The 23,900-nt window shown below is 36.6% G+C and overlaps 1 protein-coding gene across 2 annotated transcripts in view; it reads left to right on the top strand.

Moving 5' to 3' along the window:
* The window catches only part of MMS22L (MMS22 like, DNA repair protein), an 89,456-nt gene that overhangs the window by 18,815 nt on the left and 46,741 nt on the right, over positions 1-23,900 (top strand). For both annotated transcript variants that reach the window (XM_023922206.2, XM_086876577.1), the window contains exons 10-14: positions 378-557; positions 5,852-5,914; positions 11,257-11,376; positions 11,786-12,006; positions 14,372-14,881. In XM_023922206.2, the coding sequence (XP_023777974.2) occupies positions 378-557; positions 5,852-5,914; positions 11,257-11,376; positions 11,786-12,006; positions 14,372-14,881 (1,094 nt within the window). The remainder of the gene's footprint in view (positions 1-377; positions 558-5,851; positions 5,915-11,256; positions 11,377-11,785; positions 12,007-14,371; positions 14,882-23,900) is intronic.

Here is a 23,900-nt window from a genome sequence, read left to right as displayed (position 1 = left end):
AAAAACACGTTATAACAATTCTTTACTAAAGAACCTTTCTCTTGTGCTTGTTGGGGCACCACCCTGTCTACCTGTCAGACATCAATCCATCAGCTTGTAATTTTGTCTGTGTAGTATTGCACTGGATTCTTCTTGGTGACCCAAGCTTCTCCTTTCACATTGCTTTCTACTGACATTTGAGAGAGGACTTTCTAAAGTAGCCTTTAGTTTTCTGTGGTACTACTGAGCACTGCTGTTTGTCATTTTCTTTAACTGATTGTCATCTTGCTTGTTCTCTGTAAAAGCAAATTAATCAATAGAAGAGTGTTGTAGAGAAAATTGTTAAAATAGGTTTTGTTATTGAAGATAATTCAAATTACCTTTTGCATTTTCTGCAGTGTTTCTGGAGCTTGGTGAACACAACCCTAAAGAATATCTTTGAACGGCCAAGTACTTCTGAAAGTGAGTCTGCCTTTGAAACAGTTCAATGTAAAGACCCACTGAGTTTTAGCTGGTGGATTTTGAGTCATCTGGCACCACTCTACCAGTTTGACCGTAATGGAAATCTAGATGAAAAGGTGAGTATGCTTTTTTCTAAATACGTAAGAGTTATTGATTTTGATATCTTTGGTTATTTTGGTTGATAGACAACAATTTGTTTTGTGTGCAGGAATTTTCATACTCCTTAAAAGAAATTGTTTTAAGGTTGAAAGTGTTAGGATGTGCTTTGGACAAGTCGGTATATGTTCTAGGAGCCCCAGACATATTCATATTACATATCAGATATTCAGTAGAGTACTGTATGAAGGAAACCTGAAATGTCCTAACTAGTTAGTAACACATATACTTAATGATGTAGCATATGCTTTAAGATTGTCTGCCTGCAGCATAAATGCTTCACTGGGTTTGATGTTTTAGGAATTAAGCACATGAGTTTGTGCTTTATGAAGTATAAACCTCAAACACTGACTGTGTAATTATTAATTCCACTTATTTTTCTAAAGTGGTAGCTCTGCTCTGGATAAATTTCAATCTGTCTAATTGCACTGCCTGTGCATCACAGCCATAATACCATAAGATGCATCTATATTCAGCTTAATTTTTATGTAGGTGTGCTACCAATAAACATTGTCTGATAACCTGAATTCAAGTTTCAGTTTAGGAAAGTTGCACTTGCTGAGGCAGTTAATCCATTTTGAGATGTGTAAAAGCTGACAATTTTTCTTAATTATCTATAGAGGCTTATTAGAAGCCAGTGAGATGGATGAAGACCCAGAAAATAAGGGATTTGGGGTGATTGTGGTATAGTGTGTTTTGCCTGGGTTTTTTCTCCCCAACAGTGCTTTTTGCACTAGGGAGACTAGTTATGCCATCTTCGTCATTTGTCCTTCTATTCTTTTATCCTCTTATTGTTATTCTTTTTTTCTGTTTGTATTGGTTTTGGGGGTCTCTTTTTTTGGGAGGATGGGGGTGTTTATGGTCTCTGTTTTTTTGTTTTTGAGTGTTTTTAGTGTGATGGCTTTTTTAACCTTCAGCTGCATTGCCCATATTCCCTAATTTTCCAAGCATAAACTTTGTATGGCATCTTCCACAAGTTGGCCTTAATTGTTCTTTATTGTGAATTGCTTATTATTTATAATTTAACAGTGTGTATTACAACTGGAAAGGCTGTACCTGTTTTCTGCTACAAGTGGTACTGTGATTTCCATTCTTGCTTAGGATGAAAGGTTAAAACCTGGAAATGTGTTTGTAAACTGCAAATCTGTAAGAAGGGGAAGATGTTCAAGTAGGTTGAGCAATTTTGATAACTTAAAATCCCTCTCTTTGTCTTTAAAAGCAGTAAGTTTATAATGAGCATGACAGAAAAATGTTGAAATTCTGGGAATGCTTACAATCCTAAGTAAAATTAGATTTTCAAAAAAAATTAAGAATTACTTGGATTTTCTAATCTGCACATTTGTAAAAAATTTAAATGTTAGAAGGTGTGATAATTCATGCTTGAATACTTCCTTGAAAAACTCATGACCATGTCTGTTTGCTAGAAGACTTGGCCCATGTGGGATGCTTATACTGCTTCTGTTGCCAGTTGACAAATCCTTTAGGAGGCTGTGGCAGGCTACTTGTTATCATGTGGCAAAATGAAGCAACTTCCTGTACATTTATACAGTGTAAAGTTGCAGGTCTTGTTACAATGAAGGTTATCTCTAGCTTCCCTTGGTTTTGCCCTGTTACTACCTGCTGCAGGAGAGAGACACAGTCTGGAGCTTATTATAGAGGGACCTTGGAAGACAGAATTACTACACTTCCTGCTTAGAGGAATTTAGAAAGTGAGAAAAGGTTATTCCCAGGTTAAATACAGAAATCAGTGGGAAACACATGTTTATACTGAGTTTCTTATATTTAATGCCCTAATCCAAATGCAGTGATACTGATTACTTTTATCTTTGTGACTTTTTTTCCCGTGTCTCACTCTGATAGATAATATGTATTTAGCCTCATGAGAAATTATTTTTTTGCCCCAGGCACCATATTATTTCCATAAGCCAAATAAAGATGTAGAATGGAAAAAAAGGATTTCTGTTGTTCTTATGTTAAAATAGGAATCTGAGACACAGTGACAGGAATTGACTTGCCCTAGATTAAATAATACTTTTTCCTTAGACCCCACCTGGGAAAGAGAATTTCCAAGTCTTGATTTGTAAATCATGAGACCATCCTGTGCATGCTTTCATGCGTGTTTCCAGTAGTCTTTATGTTCAAACTGTTAGCTGTGCTTTACATTTGAGTGTTACTGTGAGTCTGTCCAGGGATCCCTGTTCTTCTACAAAAAAGTCTTATTGGTAACATCAGGGCCTTTTCACCTACCACAGTAATATAATCTGTCATAGACAATTGATGGTAACCATCCCTTTAGGTCCTGTTCCCCTCCTTGAATTGCAACCTCAGAATGTTTTTTGAACATTATAAGGTAAAACAGTCTGTGATATGAATTTATGAAGTCAGTATAATTACATGAAGACTCTGTAGTCCTGCTTTGTTGGTTAAACATATGATGCAATGGCTTTGTGACACATGCTTTCTTTTAATTAACTGTGATCAGAGGGGGGAGGGTGATGTATCATAAGATGATTATTTGTGTGCTCTGTAGCAAAAATTGCCTCTAAGCCTATGTCATCTGTGGAAGAATTTCAATTTTTTAATGTGGTCTACATGGCTGTAAGGTTGTTATGAAAGCTTTTAAAATTCTAAATAGGTTTCAGACTTGCTTTTTATTTTTTTCTCTTTAGCTCACAAAATGCAATTTTAAATATGCAATGATTCATATATATTGAATATATATTTCACATACATGAAACCACATTTTTAAACTAGAACATTTTGGACAGGTTTCTTCCAACTGTTCTGGGGGATGTACAGTACATGTCTCTTTGCATATTCCCCTTTTCAGGTCCACTTCACTCCTCTGAAAAGCAGGATTTGTATATTTAAAACTCAAATGGAACCTGATGAGAAAATTTGCTACTTCTGATCATTGCAGGGGTCAGTTTTAATATCCTGTGGGCTAAGGTAATATAGGCAGAGTTCCTTGGGGCTAAGAATTCTTACCTTTGAATAGAATAATCTGAAATGTCTACGTTGCAAGATATGCAAACATGGACTTCCAGCTAAGAAGCCTAATATGCCTTTTCCAGGTACTCAGCTGTTAGTCCTTGCAAAAGTTTCTTCCTGCAAACTCAGCCCAAGCTTTTGGTTTTAGCAGCACCTCTATGCAGTGTGAGGTCTCCAGCTTCTGTTGGTTTTTAGGGCTCTGTGGGGTTGGAAGGAGGATGTTTTAAGACATGTGGTTTGAAGATGTAGGTTCTACGTATGCTTTAACAGGGACGTATTGTAAACAGTCGTAACCAGGTGCTGTGCCATATTGCCAGTGCACTAGGGAATACTGTTTGGATATAAATCTATTGGGATTTGAATGAAGCAAGTCTTACAAACTATAGAGACAGTTATAACAAAAAAGAATGCAGCAGGTGGTTGGTGTCCTTTCCTGAGTTTGGGCTGAACTTGGGTGCACTCTTGTAATCAATCCCAGTTGGTGTCAGGAGTTTGCCCTAGATTACTCCAAGATCTTGTAAGGTGATCTGCGTACTGAAGATGAGCTGGAACTTTGGCAACAAACACCTGTTGTATAAAACATATGTCCTTGGTCTATAGTACTGCTAAAAACATGTTATAAGCAGGCTGATCCAAACATTTAATGCTCTCTTTTAGCATAACTAATATCTACTCATTGCTTCCAAAACTGGCCTTTTAGCAGTTCCTTAGCTTTACTTGAAATCTGCAGTAGGATGATGCCATTGTGTAGGTGTTCACATAACATCAGGCTCTAATGTACAGTCAAAAATTGGATGTAAATACTGGTTTTACTGTTACTGAAGTGCTGCCTTTATTCCTTGGCTATCTGTTGATGCAATGTCCTCTCCTGACGTGATGCTAGCTCTGGTTTCATGATACATAGCCTTTGGCATCAATAACAGCTTAAATCCTGTTTACCACCCTAGGCATGATATGTCCTCTGCTCTTCTGGCACAATTTTTGGTGTCTCTGTCTTATGACCTAAGTCAGGCCGTATTCCCTTTTTCATTCCTTTTTCCTCTCCTAAAGCTCTGTGTTGATTCACTGTTCTAGCTCGGAGTCCCACAAACAGAAATACCAGAACAAGTGAGCAGTGGCGTGGTATAGCTCTGAGAGCAGAAAGAGAAACTGTCAGAATGAGGAAGAAGCAGTGGGAATTTAACTGATGTGGGTCAAGTTCCTGAATCATGCAATCACAACTTTAGTGTAACTTTCTGTAGATCTGTCCTTTCATTTATATTTGGTCTATGGACTGTGACTTGCTACCGTTGTCTGTCTTTCAATATTCTCTTTTCCTTGTGGTGCAAAAATGTAAAGTCACCAAGTACTCAAATAGTGCTGAATGAGTATTAGTGCATCTTTTAAACTAATTAATTTTTAAAATTATCTTGGTACTTTCTGGAGTTCTCTGTGACACTGTCACCAAGCCACACCATTAACCAGTTTAATCATTAGCAGAGAAGGATGGACCACAGTGGTGATGCTGCTGGAAAGTAGCTATATTTCAATTACCAAAACATAAAATGCTCTTTATTGTAAGTTCTAAACTGATGTTTAAAGGACAGCTATCTACAGAATAATGTACAAGGCTTAACAGTTGTAGTAGAGGGAACAAGTAAGGCAGGACAATGACAGAAGTATTATGTTCACACATCTACTTATCTACAGAAGCTATATACATAGCTGAATGTAAGAGATAATTGTTGAATCTCTTAGAAATGTAAGTATGTTGGCCTGGTTGCCCTTTTTTTTTCCCCCCCCTGAGAAAATGGCCTTAGTTGCAAAGCCTTCTACACTTTTCTTTCCCACTTTGCATAAATAGATGGAAAATAAAAAGCAAGAAAATGTGAGACTTGCTTTTCTTCCTTCTTACCTCTTACAGCTTCCTTTTTACAGAACATTAAAGAAAGAAATTGTAAGGCATACTGCTTGGACTAATAAAAAATGCCTGAATGTTTTGCATCTCCATTAAAAGTGAAGGTTAGGATTGCAAATGAGTCACTTAAAGTGGTCCTGGTGGCACTCTTTTTATTTTTGGCTTTTTATTAGCCTTCTGACAGCTAATTTTTAGGACAGACCAATTACATTCATGTTACAAAAAACTCTTTTTGGTCATGACTGAAGTATTCTGTCATGAAATTAAATATTTCTGGAAATATTTTGCCTGCTTACTTTTATGTTATTACATACTGCTTCCTGTGAGAGATACAAATGCTATTTCATGTTGATAATTATTTTTCAGAAACAGAAGGAATCCAATTGGAAATTTGTGGAAGAACTCCTTAAAAAATCCACTGATGCTCAAGTAAGTGTATAAAGGAAAGAATAATGAACAAGGAAAGTGTCAGGGAAGCTTTCAGGAAAAGACAGTGCATGAAACAAAGTCCAACTAACAAGTGTATTTTTGAGTTGTAGTGTTTTTATCACTGGTGAATGAACAACCTTGACATAGCTAAGCTATGACAGTGTACGGTTCCCTCCTTGTTAGCAGTTCCACTTACTTTAAAGTGCTTGTGCTTGATGCTAAATTGTCAGATAAAGAAAAAAGATAATTATCCTGGAAGGGTAGTATGGCTTCTCAGACAAGATGTATTCAGCATAAGAACTGGATGCTTAGAAAATGTAAACCAGATACTGAATGTAAGGATATCAAGTTGAGGAGACATGATGAAGGAGATAGTCAGTTGCATTGAAAATTCAGCTATATCCTCATCACAGCAGGAAGGTGACTTGCCTTGCTGAGCAATTTGTCTTACAGGCTTGAATCAAACTCTTACTGATAAGGTTCTAGTTTCTGAGCACTCATTTCATACCTTATCATTTTTCTTTCTGCAGAACTGTTAATGCAATGCTTCATGGCCCAGAGGTCAGAATTGACCTCCTTTTAATATGCTTTTAAATATGCTGTTCATCAAGTTTTTAAAATAAGTTACATTGTAGCTCTGTAAATGTGTTCTGAAGTTGCATGGTACAAATTGCAAATGTTTTATCGGTAGCACCTGTAAATATAATTTATTTATTTATAAGACATGAATAAGCATGTTTATTTTTTCCTTTGGTCTATGAAATTTATTTTTTCATTTGGTATTTGAAACTAAGAAAAATCCTGAAAAGTTCTGTTGAAAGCAGAAGGGGAATTGGTTCTTTCAGTTTTTCTAATTATTATAATAATATATACACAAATAATATAAAAATATAATAATATATAAAAATATATATATCTTGTCTTGCTCACAGAGTAGCAACAACTGTAGTTAGAGCTGGCATATGGAACAATACTTGTTGCAACTTTTCGACAAGAAAATATTGGTGGCTGTTAGGAGAGTTAAAATGATAGAATGATTTTTTCAAGTTTTTAATATTCTAAACTTTAACACTTGGCTATGTAGTCTTTCAGCTTAAAAGATTAAGTATTTTTGAATGATTTTAGAGTATGACTGAAAACTCAAACTGCATATACATTAAAACCACAAGTAATAACATTACTTATTGGATGCTTACCATTCTGTGAGAGAAACTGGAGAGATTTAGATGAGATACATAAAAACTGAGTAGCTTATTAGCCACCTTCCTGTTTGCATCTTCTGTATGGCAGCAACCTGAGACACAGTAAGAAGACATTTGCAGTTAATGTTCTTTTCTTCAAAATAATCCCCTTGTGAGTGTATATTATTTTGAATAAAGATTACTTTGAAGCAGAATATACATAAAATACAGTTTTTGATGCCTCTGTTAAAAAAGTACTGAAGTGTAAACAGTTTAGAAAGGCAGCTAAGTGGCCACATTCAGAAGACTTTCATATTGACTCAGTCATGACACAGTAATATGAAGCAAATATGTGTTTTAATTTCCAAAGGCAACCACTGTTGGAATTAAAACAAACCCTCATTTGCCAAAGATATGGCTGTAACTATTACCAACCATCTAAGGAACCATCTAGTTTATCTCCTTTTTTTATTTGTTCATTATTTTTTCTTGCATTATGGAGTTAGCTGCCTGAGGGAAGTGCTCCTTGGGGAGCATTAATTCCTATATGTCTATGCACAAGTGAATGTAGTACTTTATTAAAACATGCATCCTGCTCCCTGTCCGCACAGCAGCCTTCTTGGCAGTGTCTAGGAAGTAGAATTCTTTTGCCAATAGACTTGTCTGTCTCCTCTGTTGATCTGTCAGCTTCAAGTGGTCACTCCTACCTCTTATCTTATCCTTTTGCATCTCTTAAGTATTTTTAAGGCCAGAAAATGTAGTAATGAGAAGTGCAATGAGATATCAAGAAGTCAATAATGAAATGGAACGTGGAAAAGTGGGAAAAAGCAAAAGTGATAATAGTACCCTGAATAAACAGCAGGACAGAATTGATGATACTGCCTATTAACACTTGGCATGACTTTGTTACTTAATCCGATCTGAGCCATCCTTTCCAGCCTATAGCCTGTTATCTACTAAAGATGCACAGAAATAACTGTGCAAGATAAAAGAAATAATAGTGCTCAATTGCCTGTTTGCTAGAGAGTGCAGGAGTTGGGAGTTAAAAACTTCATTTTTAGGTATATGGGGACTTCAAAACTAATCATGTTTAGTACTGTGTTCATCAACCTCATAATCTTCTTGTGCTTGTTTTGTTACTCCTAATTTCCTTGTAGCTTGTAGACTGTACATGCTCAGAGGAATGTCAGTTTAGACTGAATGGGAGGAAATGAAGAAGAACTCAAGTATGTGTAGTTTTGTGTGTTCAAATGCATTTGAAAAAGGTGCAGAACATACATTTGTAAGGTAAATTGATAATCTCTCTCCTGCCAATGTTAATTTCTCTTCATGTGAGGTTCAAATTCTATGCTGTGAAAAGATGAATCAATAAGGCACTGTTGTAGCCATTGAGGGTAACAGAGCATCATGAAGCAGCTGAAGCTGGAGTGAACTTTAACATCCTTAGGACAGCTAAGTGTTGGGATACAGAAATGCCTAACCACTGTTAAATCTGCAGCATTTTGCTAGTTTCAGTAATACTGTTGTGTTTAGCAGTCTACATGCAGGCAGTAGAGAGCCTAAAGCATGTTAATCCAGGATATGCTGGATTTTGGGTGTGAAGACCTCCAGAAGAAGGTGCTGCATGTCCAGGTGAAGGTGGTAGAGGGGTGCCACAATACCCTGTTCCAGACAGGAGCTCCTTTAAGATTCAGTCTGCCTGCTGCTGAGCAAGGAAAACATGTGAAGGTACCATCCCTCTTGTGGGATCAATAGTGATGGGAAGCAAAACACCCTGTGAGAAGATATGAGCAGTCTTGGATAACTGGGCGAGTGTAGTGTACTTCTTCCTTGGATATATCTTTTCAGCTTTAAGCAGTTGACCAACAGCTGAGTTCTTCGGCCACAAACTGCTTTCTTTTTAAATTCTAGATGGATAATAGTTGAAGAAAATTGCTCATGTGAAAAAACTCCCACTTCTACCACAAAAAAAAGGGCATTTTTGGGGAAACTAGTTGTATGAGATGTTTCCTATGGTTTTTTTGTCATTTTGAAATTCTCTTCCAAAAGAAGACAAAAAGCTGCTTTGCAATTATTTTTCTACTACAAAATGAAAATTGTTGTAGTAATAGTATTATCATAACTGTATTTGTCTACTAGGAAACATCAAACTGACTAAATTTATGGGTTGTCAGTATAAGAGGAATTTGTGTTTATGAAGTTTTATTGTGAAAATCAAAAGCTTTTTAGTTCGCAAAAACTAATAGCAGTCTGTCTTATTAGACTTCTCATTTTAGAAAAGAAATGCTTTGTGCTGTTTCATTTCTGCCTCAATTTTGTAACACTTTGACTGCATTTTTTGTTTAATTCTACCTTAAGAGAGATAGAGAAGTATTTCTTGGGTTTCTAGGAAAACCAATTTTGTTACTACAGTAGGAGGTCATAAGAGAAAAATGTTATGTTTAGATAGTACTATCATTTTGATAGTATCAGGTGTTCCTCCCTTCTGTGATAAATTAAAATCTGACTACCCTCAAGAGTTCTGATAGTATTTCCAGCAGTGCAAGAGACCATTTTAAGCAAAAGAGCAATGAGAGAATCCATTAATCCCAGGGATATTTGAAGTCTGGATAACTCTTTCATATTAAATTTGAGATAAAGCCTTCAGTGCTATCTTGGTTTTGGAAACTGTTCTGAAACTATTGTTGGACAGATAAATAACAGTTAAAATTGAAGCTGCTCAACTGCTGTGTTTATTGTTGAATTAATTTAACTGAAGCAGTCATTGTTTGTTGAATTAGCTCCTAAACATAACCCTAGACTCAAAATACAACTTCAAGACTAAGCATTCCCTTTCTGAGTGGTGTGTGTTTTGGTTTTGTGGTTTTTTTGTTGTTGTTTTTGTTTTGATTTTTTACATCCTTGTAACTGGATAGATCCCCCTAGAGAAATAGGTATGTTCAGCTGCAGGTTTTTCTGTTTTACATCAAGATTCCTACTTTTATTCATTAAAAAAAATAACTGCTATTCTGTCCATGTTTTTCGTGCAAGATTGTTATTTTTTTGGGCAGTCTATTGAATTGATAGTTATGTCATTAATTAAAAACAATACTTGAGTATCACCTTTCGTTTGGAGGTATTTTTATTGCATTTGAAATACTATTCTGGATATTTTCAATGAGTCTTTTCTGGGAAGTTATTTTCCTATTTCATTGGGTTTTGTATCTTACACATAATGTCTTGAATATATAATTTTCAATGACTTCTAAAAATGCCTTTTCAATTTAACAAATTGTTTTAGGAATGTACAACTTTAAAAGCCATTTGCCCTACATTAATTGTTCATGAGAAGAGAAGGCAGACATCGTTAGGAGTTATTGTAGGTGATTGTATGATTGTTTGCAGTGTTGTGAAAAAGTGTAGCGAGTCAAGTTTTCCACATGAATGTATAGCCAGGTAGCAGCAAGTTCATGAGTGAGACTCATTTGTGTGGCATTGAAAACGGGGGAAAAAAGCCATTCCAAAACATAGTGAGTCACAAGAAGTAGCACTTTGAGTATGTCATTGAATCATGGAGTGGTTTGCTTTGAAAAGGACCTTAAAGATCATCTGCTTCCCACACCTCTCCTATGGGGTAGAGGTGTTAGACTCGCACATGTAAGTCTACTCTTAAAACAGCTGCACACAAGTTGGTCCATTAAACCATTTCTGCAGGCAGTGGAGACAAAGCCCTTACAGGAATTACCATCCTGAAGTAGATGCCTAAAATAGGCTGGGTTAAACACATAATTTTAGTCAGAGCATGGGGTTCTTAATATCCTACCTCCCTTGAAAGTTCAGGTTTGTTGTTACCAGAAGCTGGATGAGAAGAATTCCACTTTCATTATCCCACAGCTGCAACCTCAATGCTTCACTGTGTTCAAGTTATTTGCTATTTTCTATTTTCTTTCTTATGAACCTTTTCAGAAGTCTTCCAGCCTAAATAATTCTAAGATGAACCAGCATTGGCTGGTTTGCAGGGTGCAATTGTCAGCTTTTATCTTCAAGTTCATTGCTTGTATTAGCAAATGAGTTTACTCAACAGTATATAATTAAAAATATTTTCTTATATTAGGAAGTTACTTTGAATAGTCTGGTAGTACTGTTTTTATGTATCCTACAAATAACTTCTTACTTTTCAAGACTGGTGTGTTAGAGGAACACTTACGAATGCATCTTCAGTGCTGTTTGACTTTGTGCAGTTTCTGGGATTTGAACCTGTCTATTGTCACCATACTCTGGGATTATTATAGCAAGAATCTGGTAAGTAGATGAATATATGAAAATGTAGAATTGCATGTAAACAGTCCTTTATTTTGCCGGTTGATTCTGATTTTCCTGTAGCCAAGCTTGATTACTGTACTTCCGTAAAACTACCTAGTCAATAGAAGTATCCTAAAATTTGCTATGTTTGTTTAATGAAATAATTTTTAAATTTGTTATGATCCATTACATTAAGAAATTATAGAATATGATAATATATTTTAAGTCTTATTTTTCACCAGGACTGCTCAGTTTAAGATCTTTGCATGCACTTACAATGCATTTTTATTGTTTTAGCTGTGGTAGGAATATATCCTTTTGTTCCTGTGAAGGAGTGCATCTTACTGCCTTTGTAATATTTGCATTTATTATTATTTATAATATTTTCTGTTTTCATCTATTCTTTTAGAACAGCTGCTTTACTGTTCCTTGGCTTGGTCTGAAGGATCTGGCAAATATTAGTAAGACTTCTTTGTCAATGCTTGAGTTGGTGAAACACTGCTGCTTTGAACAGCAGATCCCTTCTCTGTACAACTCCAGCAACAGTTACTTCATTTTCCTCAGCATTTTGGCACGGATTATGAAAGAAGGAAACAATGGTGTGCACCCTTGGAAACAAATTAAAGGACGGTATGGATGCTTTTTAGTTTGTGCCATTATGTAACAAGTGTAGTGGGTCAGGGGCCACATGCGAGACAGAGGGCACTCTGCTCATAAGAGAGAGGGTGAGGGATCCAGGGTGACTCATAATTTGAAAAAAATCACTTGTTCCCTGAAGTTTCTGTTGCCAGCAGAGACTGTAACTGGGTCCAAGAATCACCTTGGCATCTGCAGCAATTTACCTCGTCCCACCGGCCAGGAATTTGGTAGACTGGCAACTAATGCAGTGGTACAATCCAGTTGCCAGACAGATAATGTAATTAAAGCACAGAAATTGTGCTTGAGCTGCATGTAAGCCATGTGTTGTTCAAGAACATGCAGACTGGCACTTGCTAGACCTGCATTTTTATTTAAATATTTTATTTCTTTTCAGTGGTTTTCAAAATTTCTCATAATATTTTTGGGAGGATTTTTTTCACTTAATTTTGAAACACACTAATTCAGGACAGTCAGTCATGATACAAAAAAACCCATAAAATATATATGCTGTAAATGAAACTCTTGATGTTTTAGATTCTTACTGAATCCTTGAGACTTTTCTTATAGTAATGAGATAGCACTTGTAATGATTAGTACAGACTTTTTAACTCTTTTCATTAGAGAAAGCAGAAATAGTTTTGGTTTAGTGTTCTGAGGTTTTTTTAAAAGATTTTATTAAGTATTAATACAATTAATTAAAACTTTTTTAAGCGTTAGTAAGATGTTCAAGTACGTAAGTAACAATCATTAAAAAATGCCCATGTGTATACACACGAAGTTGTGGTGTTTTTCTTCCAGGAAAGAAGGGTTTTCTTGGCTATCAGAAAAGATCAGCATCACTAATGTCTATGTACACTTCAGAAGTTGTTATAGTGTAAAGTTTGGGTTTATAAATCACTGCAGCTATATAGGAAAAAAATACATTGTTGGATTCTGTAGCAGTGTCTTGCTTTATTTTAAAATTTTAATTAGCCAACTCTGTTCTTACTGAAATGGAATTATACTTATATTTTTGTGCTCTTATAGCTTCTTACTTTCCCTAATTTAAGAGGGGGAATAATAACACACAGCACACAGTGCATCTGTCTGCTCAGTTTTCTTCATTTCTACCTTGAAAAAATCAATTACACAAGTAGCAAAATTTAACAGCCTACAGCTATGATTTTGGGATGAACTCTGTTTTTAGCAGCTAACCAAGCATTAATTGATGCATGAAAAACATAAATGCCTGTCAGTAGTAATTTACTACTAAGCAACATTAATTGGATTTGCTGTAATTTTTGGTGGCTAGATTTGATAACCTCAACACCACTTCCAACTATTTTCCAGGTGACAGAATAGGAAAACAGCACTTATGGATGTTTAACTAGTTTAGGTGGAACTTATTTTAAATTAAAAGTGAAGGATATGCCCAAAGTTTTAAAGACAAAAATCAAAAAGTTATGCCATTTTCATCTTATTCTCTGTTGTAAGAATGGTGATTTTTAAATAAAAGTCCACATCCAACCAAAGGTCCCAAAAAAGGTCTCTTTGTATATGCTTTTTCCTTTTTGTCCACCCCTTTAAAGTTTCAAAGTCACAGTGCTTGTCACCATCAGCTGTGTATGACTTCTTGAGCAGTCTGCTGTAAGCAATGCAGATAAAGTTTCTTAACATCTTCCTGCCTGGAGAGCAGTTTCTTGTCCAAATGCCTCAGTTTCTCTGTTTTCTTTCAAACCTGTCCATACCATAGGCATGCAGGACAAATTGACACACACTTTGGCAAAGCACTGTGGGGAAAAATGGAATTTTCCATTAGAAATCTTCCTTTTACTGCAGTGATGGTTTGGTAGGTGAGGATCACTGCAGCTGCAGCACTGTAACGTAATAGCAGAAACCAGTAGCTGGTTTCCATGTGGAAATGAAGAAGTTTCCAGGGAAGAAGTTGGTGTACAGAAATGTCTTGCTGTTTCAAAGAGATGCCACTTGACAGCTTCCTTTCCTAGGAGCCCTCATGGGCTAAACTTGATTGGTTTGAAGGCACAGTAGAGGACATCCATCAAAGACAGAGTAGAGTCTACTCATAACATTGTGCTCAGCTTGTAGTAGAGGTTGGATAAGAGGTTGGATTAGGCTGCACCTCTGGAATCAACGTGTGTTTTAAATCAAAAGCAGAAAAACTGAAAGAGCATGTTTGTTCCAGTAGCTGTAAGAGTAATGAGAAAAAATAGTATTTAAAATTTAAGGGTTACTGGAAGCAGATAACTGTAAACTAAAAGTATGAAAATACAATTTCAGTCACTCAAGAAGATAGAAAATTGCATACTTCAAGAAACTTCCTCTTTCCTGAGTTCTTTTGTTTGTTTTTCTAATGTAGAATTTATTCCAAGTTCCATCGGAAAAGAATGCAGGAGCTGACAGAAGTGGGGCTGCAGAACTTTTTTAACCTGTTCCTCATGCTGGCAATTGTTGCAGAGACAGAAGATATAGTGAGTCGGGTGTTGGATCTTTTGGATTTCCTGACTCCATCCTCCATCACCACATCTCGGAGAGCTCTCATCTGGAGAGGTCATTTTGCTTTCCTTTTAATTTATGTTGAGAAGAATATGGACATTAGTGTCCTGGCTGAGAAAATCTCAAGTGCTTTCCGTGAGAAGGCAAAGGAATTTTTAGTAACCAAAAATGACTACTCACAGAGACAAAATCTTTGGACCCTGCTATCCACCTACATTGATGGTGTCCAAGAAGTGTTTGAGACCAGCTGCTACTTGAGCCTTTCTGAGGAAAAGCTGCTAAATGATGGCTTTACTATGCTGCTGCCTGCATGTAGAGGAGCTGAGCTGAGCATGGTCCTGAATTTTCTTCAGGTTGTTCTAGCCAGACTTCGGTAAGTTATTTAGTTAAGTTGCGGATATAGATTGGCATTTTGGTTTTGGGGTTAAAAGGTAGTTCCTATGAGTTTTTTTACCAAAATTGGGTAAATGGAAAGAGTGATCTCTGAAGGGCTGTGAATGATATGTTAAATTTCAAAATCCACCAATACTTCAGTGCATTTAAAATCTTTGAAATGTTTCTTTATTTTATTTCAGGAGATTAGGTTTGACATCCCGATATTTCATTATGAATTACTGTCTCTTAAAAAAGTCATCCAGTTGCTTCTATTTCAGGCAATATCATCTTCAGTACAGAAAATTTGGAAATCATTGTCTGTATTAATTGCATTAATTGGGGAGGTGTTTTGTTTTTTTTTTTGTCTCTTCATTTAATGTATTCTGTTTTTCAGACATTGCATTCTGGTTTTTTTCTCTTTCACCAAGGTTGCATTCAAATACTAGAGTTATGGAGATTTAAATGTTTGTCTGGGGTTCGATAGGAGAGAAGGAAATCATATTTTACCACTTTCAAGCAGATTTGCTTTGATGTACTAGTTCATTCTTCAGCATCCACAGTGCCCTTCAATAAACATATTTTTTTGTCTACTGATGCCTTTGAGAAGCAGTCCTCCAGTTTGAAGCCCAAACTGCTTTTTTTTTCATAAGATATTAAGAGGCAGCTATTGATCTGCCATTACTTCAAATGTGCAAGACTGAAATATGTGTAAAGAGCTGTGGAAGAGTGCATAATAGGAATATTGAGGCCCATATGCAAGATCTCTCTTTAACTAGGTTCTTTGTTTTTGTCTAGTAGTTTGACTGCAGCTGTCAATACCTTATAGATCCAAAGACAACTGTTTTGCAGGCAGTCTTTTGAAAAGAGATGAAGCACAAAACTAAGTTTAGTTGATTTATTATTTATTATTTCAGTTCAACTGAATGTATTTCCTGGAATAAATTGGAGACTTCAAAAATACTTTGACATTTTCTCTATTAGCTAATTCACTGCATTTGTTGTGTTGTTTTTAAAGATGAAATGAGGATAAATTTGAGACTGGTGAAAAAATTGCCTGTTTTATAATTGGCATTATTTTTAAGCTTTCCAGGACTGGGGGGTTATGTGGCCCTCTGGTAACATGCCCACAGAGGGCGTGGAAGTTCAGTGTAGGCTTCTCAGGTCATCACAGACAAGGTACAGGACAGTATTAGTATGTTTTTTTACAAAAAGTAGTTCTGCTGAAATATTTGAATTACCAATATGCTCAAATAGTAATTGGTATGAGAGAGATTTTTAGAGCTTTGCCTTTAACAGTTCTTTCAGTTTCTGTATTTATACATTTGGTTACTGTCACCAGCCTATTTTTACATCTACAGAGGAAGTAAATTCCTTAACACTAATAAAACACTTTGATCTTCAGATAGTATGGAACAGGAAAATGTTGGTGTTTTTCCTGCTTTGACAGACTCACTGAAAATAGTCTGTCCTCTATTGCCATGCAAATAAAACAACACTAAAACCATTTTTTTTGTTTCAGAAGATATGGATGACTTTGTGCTAACCAAATCCTAAAATGTTACTGAATTGAACAGACTGATAAGGCCTTGTCTATTTTCAAATTCAGAAAAGGATGAAATGCTTGATTTTAAAATCCAAGCTGATACAAGAATGTAGGTCTTCCATAAATGTAATTTTTCTGTTCACTGCACTCTTAATAATTTTATGAGTGTGTGACAGGGAGTTTACAGGTAGGAAGGAAGTGAGATCACTGATGAAAGAGACAAGCAGCTCCCTCTAGGCTGTTAGGAAAGAATAACTTCATGTGTTACTTTCTGCTAACCCCAGATGATGGCTCACAGGAGCATTCTTTATTGCTGATTAAGTAGCATTATGAAAATACTGACTTGGTTGTGTTAACTAAGTGCCTCAATATTTAAAGCTTAAAATGTCAAATAGTTTTAGCAGTCCCCTTTAACATATCTTGTTGGATTGCTGGAATCTCATTCCAGGTTTCACAGTTGTTTTTATTTGAGAATACTGTAAAAATTCTAGTCTTTCATTGTCAGAGTGAGGTGTAGCCAAAAGCTCTTCTTTAATTATAGCTATTCATGCTGCTGTGGTTAAGGGTCTGTCAGCATTTCCATTATAAACCTTTATTTTCAAGGGTTTGTAGCATAGCAGTGAAAACTTGCTCTGGGCTAAAACTTGGCATACAAGGATTTGAAAGTGCGCTTGTTTTCTTTCTTTCTTTTTCTTAAAAGACATCTGAAAACAGACTCCCACCTTCACTGTTTTTACACTACTGTGTTTTAAGATAACCCTTTCCAGCTTTTTCTTGTATTTTTCTTGTCTGTTAGAAAAGTACTGGTAGCTTTTGATTGTTGTATTTACCTATGGTTAGACTATTTTAAATATGGTTTCTTAAACCACTTTTTTATTGGTTGTTACCATTACGATTATTTTGGGATCCATATATTTAAATAAAACTATGTCTTGGCAGGAGAACTCATTTTTATCAGTTTTTGATATGTGGTGAGTGGGTAATTGGAATCAAGATGCTACTTGTTGGCACTTGCAAGTATTTGATCTTCATAGTAAGGTGCACTATGAAGTGTGAGATTGTATTTTAATACTGTCTCCTTTTAAAAAGCATGTAAAATAAATAGTAAATAATCAAGAAACTCCCCTAAATCAAAACTTGAAGTGCTTCCTTCCTATGTTTACTTATTCTGCTTCTAGCTCAGTCTTAAGTTTTTTCCCTTTTTTTTTCTGTTTTTAAACAATGGTTTTATTTTTATTTTATTTTTTTTTTACTGAAAGGTAAATGCAGGATGCTTGCCCATGTGTGCTTTCATTTGTTCCAAATCTCTAGCACTATCTGTCTGTCATCTGAGTACCTCATGGCACAAAAAGAAGCCCTGGGTTAATAAAAATACAGGCATTAAATGGCTTTGACAGAACTTGCTGTAAAAATGGATGCAAGATTCAGAGAGATCGGCTGTAGGTGCTGGCATTGCAATATGTTATTCCTAAAGGAAGTGTTTGAAACATGCTAAAATGTCTTGTATTGTAATGGGGTATTGCTTTGACATGAGCTTTCTCTTACTATTGTCATCCTGGCATTTGGGTTTTGTTGAGTCTTAGCACAGAGTTACAGGACTATAAAATGTGAGTACGTGTCCAGGTGTAAAATCACTGCTGTGCTCCAAACATATTTTCCTAGTTCCAAGGAGACTTTTGGTACTGATTCCCATAGGAGAAATGAGAAGTACCCCAACCTAATACCATGATAAATGATAATTTTACTTTGAAAACAGTAAATTTCATAAGCTCTTACAGCAATATTGACCAAGTAAACCTGTCTCTAGTAGAAAGTTACATTAATAATTGGGCCACGAGTAACAGGCAAACTGGATGTTTCTATCTGTTTGAGTGTGTTTAGCCTTGAGGTTGTGAGAGAAACCACAACAGGACTGGATTATCCAGTATATCTTTGCTATGGAAATGTACAGTCATTTATAATTTTTTTTTTTGAGTTATACTTGCCATCAAAACAGCCTGTGGGAAGCTTTTTTGAGACCAACAGAAGCATCTCTCCCTCTTTCTGTTACTGTGTAAGTTAGTAGATAAGCTCAGGAGTAGAATAGAGAGGTCCTCCCTCCTTATTTTCTTCCCCCTCAGGGGTTATAATGTTAGTCTTTGTAAAGTCTTTTTTCTGATGCTGAGCTGCTGAAAACTGTATTCAGAAGAGTTTGGAAGATCATGAGTCTTCGCTTACCCATTCCATCCTGTGAGGATATTTAGAGCTACCAGCTGTGATGTCCTGATAAGCACAGAAGGCAGCTCTGTGACTAAGCCGCTGAACTGAGGGTCAGAAGATGTTAGTTTAGCTCTAAGATCTCCCAGGCTTAATGAATGACCACTAAAAGGTGCTGTGAACTTTGTTCACCGATGTGAAAAAATGGAAATAAATCCTTTCTTTTTCACTTTACAGCAAATACCTTATACTTGGGGAGCAAGCATGCTATGCTAACTTGCCCTTTTTTTATAAATATTTTTTAAAAAGTATTTTTTAAAAAAATATTTTTTACTGTTTTTTTTTGAAGTTCAGGTATTCCATTAACAAAACTGGTATTTAAATAAATGTAATGAAAATTTAGTCTCTAAACGCTCTAATGCAGGAGACGCAAGCACTGCTTTAGAAGTTTTGAGATGTTTCCTATGTATAAATCCCTAAAAATAATCTGTTACCACCTTTTGAGGGAATACAGTGTGTGTTCTTAGCTACAGTTGTTGCTTTAAGATGTGGCTCTGGTAATTAACACTGAATTTTCTTTTATTTTTCTTACTTTGTGGGATTTGAGAGGTTTTTTTAGGTTTTTGTTGGAAACTAAAATAATGTTTTACAAATTTTTCCCTTATATTCTGACCTTTAAAGTTGACTAGCTGAAACTAATGTGTGTTTTGATTGTTTCATCTCTGCTCTGAGGATATTACTGTGTAAAGAAATTAAATGAGACAACAGCATGCACTGGAAATGTGTACCTAATACTTTGCATTAGAACTTAGAAAGTTCCTGTGTATGTCACTGGTTCAGGTTTGCAAGAATATTCACTTCACCTTCTCAGTGCCCATTTTCTTGAATTGGTAGGTGGACACATGGAAGTTAGCAATTGATCAACATTAATTTCACATTGATGATTAGGATGTAATAGAGAGCATTTGTCTTAGAAGTTGGGCAACAAGGCTGGAAGGCATGATCTCTGAGGAGTGGCTGAGATTTTGGGGCTTCTCTGGTTTGGAGAAGAGGAGGCTGAGGTGTGACCCCAGCACTCGCTACAGATTCCTCAGAAGGGAAGTGGTGAGGAAAGTGCTGAGCTTTTCTCCCTGGGCTCTGCTAGTAGGACATGTGGCAATGGTTCAAAGCTGCACCAGGGGAGGCTTAGCCTGTACATTAGGAAGCATTTCTTTAGTGAGAGAATGGTCAAGAACTGGAACAAACTTTCTAGAGAGGTGGTTGTTAGCCCAAGCCTGTCAGTGTTTAGGAGGCAATTGGACAATGCCCTTAATAATGTGCTTTAGCTCTTGATCAGCTCTGAATTACTCAGGCAGTTGGAATAGATGGTCATTCTACATCCCTTCTTACTGCAATATTCTATTCTACTGTTCTGTTCTAGAATCACTTTTGACCAAACTGAAGCGTTAAAAGCTATCAAAAAACCTTCTAATTGTTGATGCCCAAAAAAAGTCAGTCTTTGGTAGACACCCAAAGCTAAAGAAACTCATTCAAGTCTGGTACTCTGAAATGAATCATGAAGATACACAGTTCAATCCCCTGTGCTGTGGATGGAAACACTTTTTGTGTTCCGCTGTATCCATTTTATCTTCCAAAAATTAATCCACATGAACTTTCTGTAGCCTACCTGACAACAGTACAAGGCTTCTGTTGTGAAAGAGTAAATCCATGAAAAAAAAGAGTAAAATCATATCCAGGTGTACTGAGAACCTGCTGCTTGGGACCCTGCAGTTGTTTAGAGAAATATGTGCTCCCTGAAGGACATAAAGCACAGATTTGTTTTCTGATGGAAGTGTCTCACTTATGAAACTATTTTCCCTAAATTAACTTGCCTCTCAGTTTTCCTTTTATTTTTCACATGAGGTGTGAGAATGGCTTTTCATATAGGGTGGTTTTTTTTTTTGTTGTGGATGCTTAACAAAAGAAATATTTTTGCCAATAAAATCCTTATATGCAAGTACTCTTCTAATATCTTAATTTTGATTGTTTCTTCGTTACCTTACAAGATCTATATTTCTTCTCTCTTTAGGATATCTCATGTCAGATTTAAGGCTTATTTAAAATGAACAGAAAGCTGAAGCAATTTTCTTTATTCCATTTCAGTCTCCTAAGGCCTATTTCCCCCTGGTGAGCTCATAGCAACAGGGGGGTTTAAGGGAATTCAGCTTTCTGCAAATTAATGTCTCACATCATGAAAATTCAGGACCTTTTTTTTTTTCTATGTCTTGAAAAAGTAATACAGTGAGTGCGAGTATTATTTCTTGCCAGCGGGTGGAAGATGAATGATTTTGTCACAGTTTTACTGCTTGATGAGCAGTGTCCTGAGGGTCAGGCTTAAGTCTGTGTCACTATGCTGCTCATTACTCTTGAGCTAAATAAGGGCTGATTGGATCTAAATTGCCTAGCACATGGGCCGCAGATGAGCTCAGTGAGTAGGGGATGACCTGCTATTCAGGCTGGGAGTAACCCCGGTGTGCAAATGCTGCATTAGAACACCGTGGGAGAATGAGAGGCTACCGACCGCTGCCAGCAAAAGAAATCGAAATGTAAAAACTCTTTGATGCTGCAATGTTAGAATTTGAAATGTAGGAAGTGACAGGTTGATGGTACTTATCAGCTTTGGCTGGATTAGAGAACAGTGTCATCTTGCTTATATAATGACAGAAGAATGAAGCCCGCTCCCAAGTACTTTGCGGTGCGGAGCTGCTGCTGGCAGAGCCAATGCTGCCTCCTACTGACAGCCTGCGCGGGAGGATGGAGGGAGCCACGGGGCGCTGGCTCCGGGCCGGGAGCTCGGCCGCCCTGCCTGCCCAGCTGTGCCCGGCCTTTCTGGGCTCTCAGCAGAGAATCAGAAACCTGACTGATTAAATAGCAAGCGTACATTCTGGGACAACGACAAGCCACTGTCTCGGATGTGTCAAGAATGTTTAGACGAGTCAATTATGTGCGCTGAGCCAGGCACATCTGGCTCTGCTTCACCCAGAATATTTCCCTTTGCGCTCTTGTCTCCATTGCTAGCCCCTGAGATGGGAATTGATATCTCTGGAGAGGAGAATTAATTTGTGCCTATGTGTTTTAAAGAAAGTTGACCTTTAAAGTGAAGGAAAAAATCTGAACCAACTCCAAGGAGAATCCTTATGCTAACCAAACATATAAATGTGCTTGTCTTAATGGAGGAAAATGAAGAGCAAGGAAAGTCCTGCTGGATGCTGGACACAACACAGATTGAAGCACTTTGTGCAGTTCTGAGAGATTCCATTCAGTGGAATTTCTCAGAAGCTTTTGGGTTTTGTTCTTGCCCCACCATCACTCATACTTGAGAAATCTTGGGTAATAGCTACAGTGATGAGAAATAGCCACTTGCTTCATTTTTTCCAAATTTGTTTCAGATTCTGTTACTGACAGCTGTAGCCTACTAGCATCAACGTTTCCTACCAGCTTCTGGGGCTGTCTAATGAACGAAAACAATTTGGTGTGCTCTCTTGAAAGCAATGACCTAGTGAAGAGAAGGGATGAATCTCAAAACATTGTGTTTTCTGTTTACTCTTTAGTGCTTTTCTGTTTTCTGGGTATATACAGTTTGATTCTTCATTCCCTAGGATGCTTTTGCTTATGATAGAATTTCTTCTTGGCCATAAACAACTTCTAGTGTACTCATTCCTAGGTATTCTAACACTAATAAACCCTAATAAAGAAGACAAAAAAAAAGAGAAAACATCAGCCTTAAAAGTATAAACATTTTTTCTGTAAAATGGTGTGAGTCTATGGGAATGAGAGAGAAAATTTTCATTAAAATGGTAGTGTAAGCTTCAGTGTTACTTGTATAATCTTAGTATTATCAGTATTTAATGGCATTTGTTCAAATCACTGAAAATGAAGAACTGTTTAGCACAGATGTAGATGAAAAAAATTTAGGGTTTGAGATTGTATGTAGCCAGAAATTAGAGGGTATTTGTGTACAAATGGAAAATAATACCCGAATTTAAAATTACTTTGATATTTTGAAATAAATTACCATCAACAAGAGGAAATAGTGAAGGCCAAGTGCTGAAATTAGGAAGAACACCTGGAAATATAAAATGAAATGCATGACTTGCAGCCATATTATCAAAGTATGGGAAGATGAGAGAAACAGGGGATCTCCACATCTGGGGTTGGTTGAAGTGAGGTAGTTGCCATTGCTGTTACCCCATTTCTGCCCTTGCTTGTAGACTTGGCTGTCTGCTCAGCACAGATTCCTGCAGGGTCCAGTATTGTCCTTAAACTAGCACTGTTGCCGCCTAGTGCAGGGGGAAAAACTGGAATTGCTTGTGGGTTGGAATTGTTTGTTAACTGGATTCCTTTGTGTCTTACAAAGAGTGGGAAGTGAATCTGATACTTACACTTTCACCTCAGTTTATTGGATGTTTACTTATGTGAGTTTCTAAGACCATAGTATCTGCAAGAAAATCTGAAATTTGAATGAAATTTATTGACTAACTTTTAACAGCGACTTTTTTATGCACACAGCCTGTATGGTATTACAAAACAGGGCCTAATGTGATTCTGCTTTAGGAGAAAACAAAAAAAAACCACCCAAATTCTATTTTGTTGTGAAGTGTGTTAATAAAACTCCTGCCAATGAGAAGAGCTGCTTATTCTGTCTTTAGCTGCAGTGTTCTGTGTGCAGTTGTGGATATGTCATTTTATGAAATATTTATGAATAAATTGAAAATTGGAGAGAGTCACAAATTAATGACTAGAGTAGGCAGTTTGTATAAGTTTGATGGAAGTGATTTTAGCTAGGAAGAGTTGAGGGGAGACATACTAGAAGTTACTCAGTTACAGGTTTTCTGCTGTTCTTCATGCTAGTGAAGACAAAATTGGTTAATTTTGGACAGAAGTTTAAAGTGGTTATTTGGGTTAGGCTGCAAATGTAGCACTCTTACAGTCTTCAAGGGAAACTTGTGGAATAAAACTTAATTTATATTCTTTGTTTAGAGCTTTTTTCACTTTCCCTGTTCTGTTGGGGGAGAAAAATTGAACCTATTTAGTGCTGCTGTAGCCTACTTGTTGGAATTTCTGGGGTGAGAGTGTAAAGATGGCTTCTACTGTACACACTGGACAGTGACCTTTGCTGAAAAAGGTGGTGGGTTTTTGGTGGTTTTGTGTTCGAATCTTGAAATCCGTCTGGAAAATCACTTTGCAAATGCTTTTTTAGGCATTGATACAGGGCATGTAAATGTGCATTGCTATGTTT

This window comes from Cyanistes caeruleus, chromosome 2, assembly GCF_971803275.1.
Source record: "Cyanistes caeruleus chromosome 2, bCyaCae1.hap1.1, whole genome shotgun sequence".
NCBI classification, from domain to species: domain Eukaryota; kingdom Metazoa; phylum Chordata; class Aves; order Passeriformes; family Paridae; genus Cyanistes; species Cyanistes caeruleus.
Note: the sequence above shows the minus strand (reverse complement) of the source record. Positions and strands in the feature narration are given on the sequence as shown.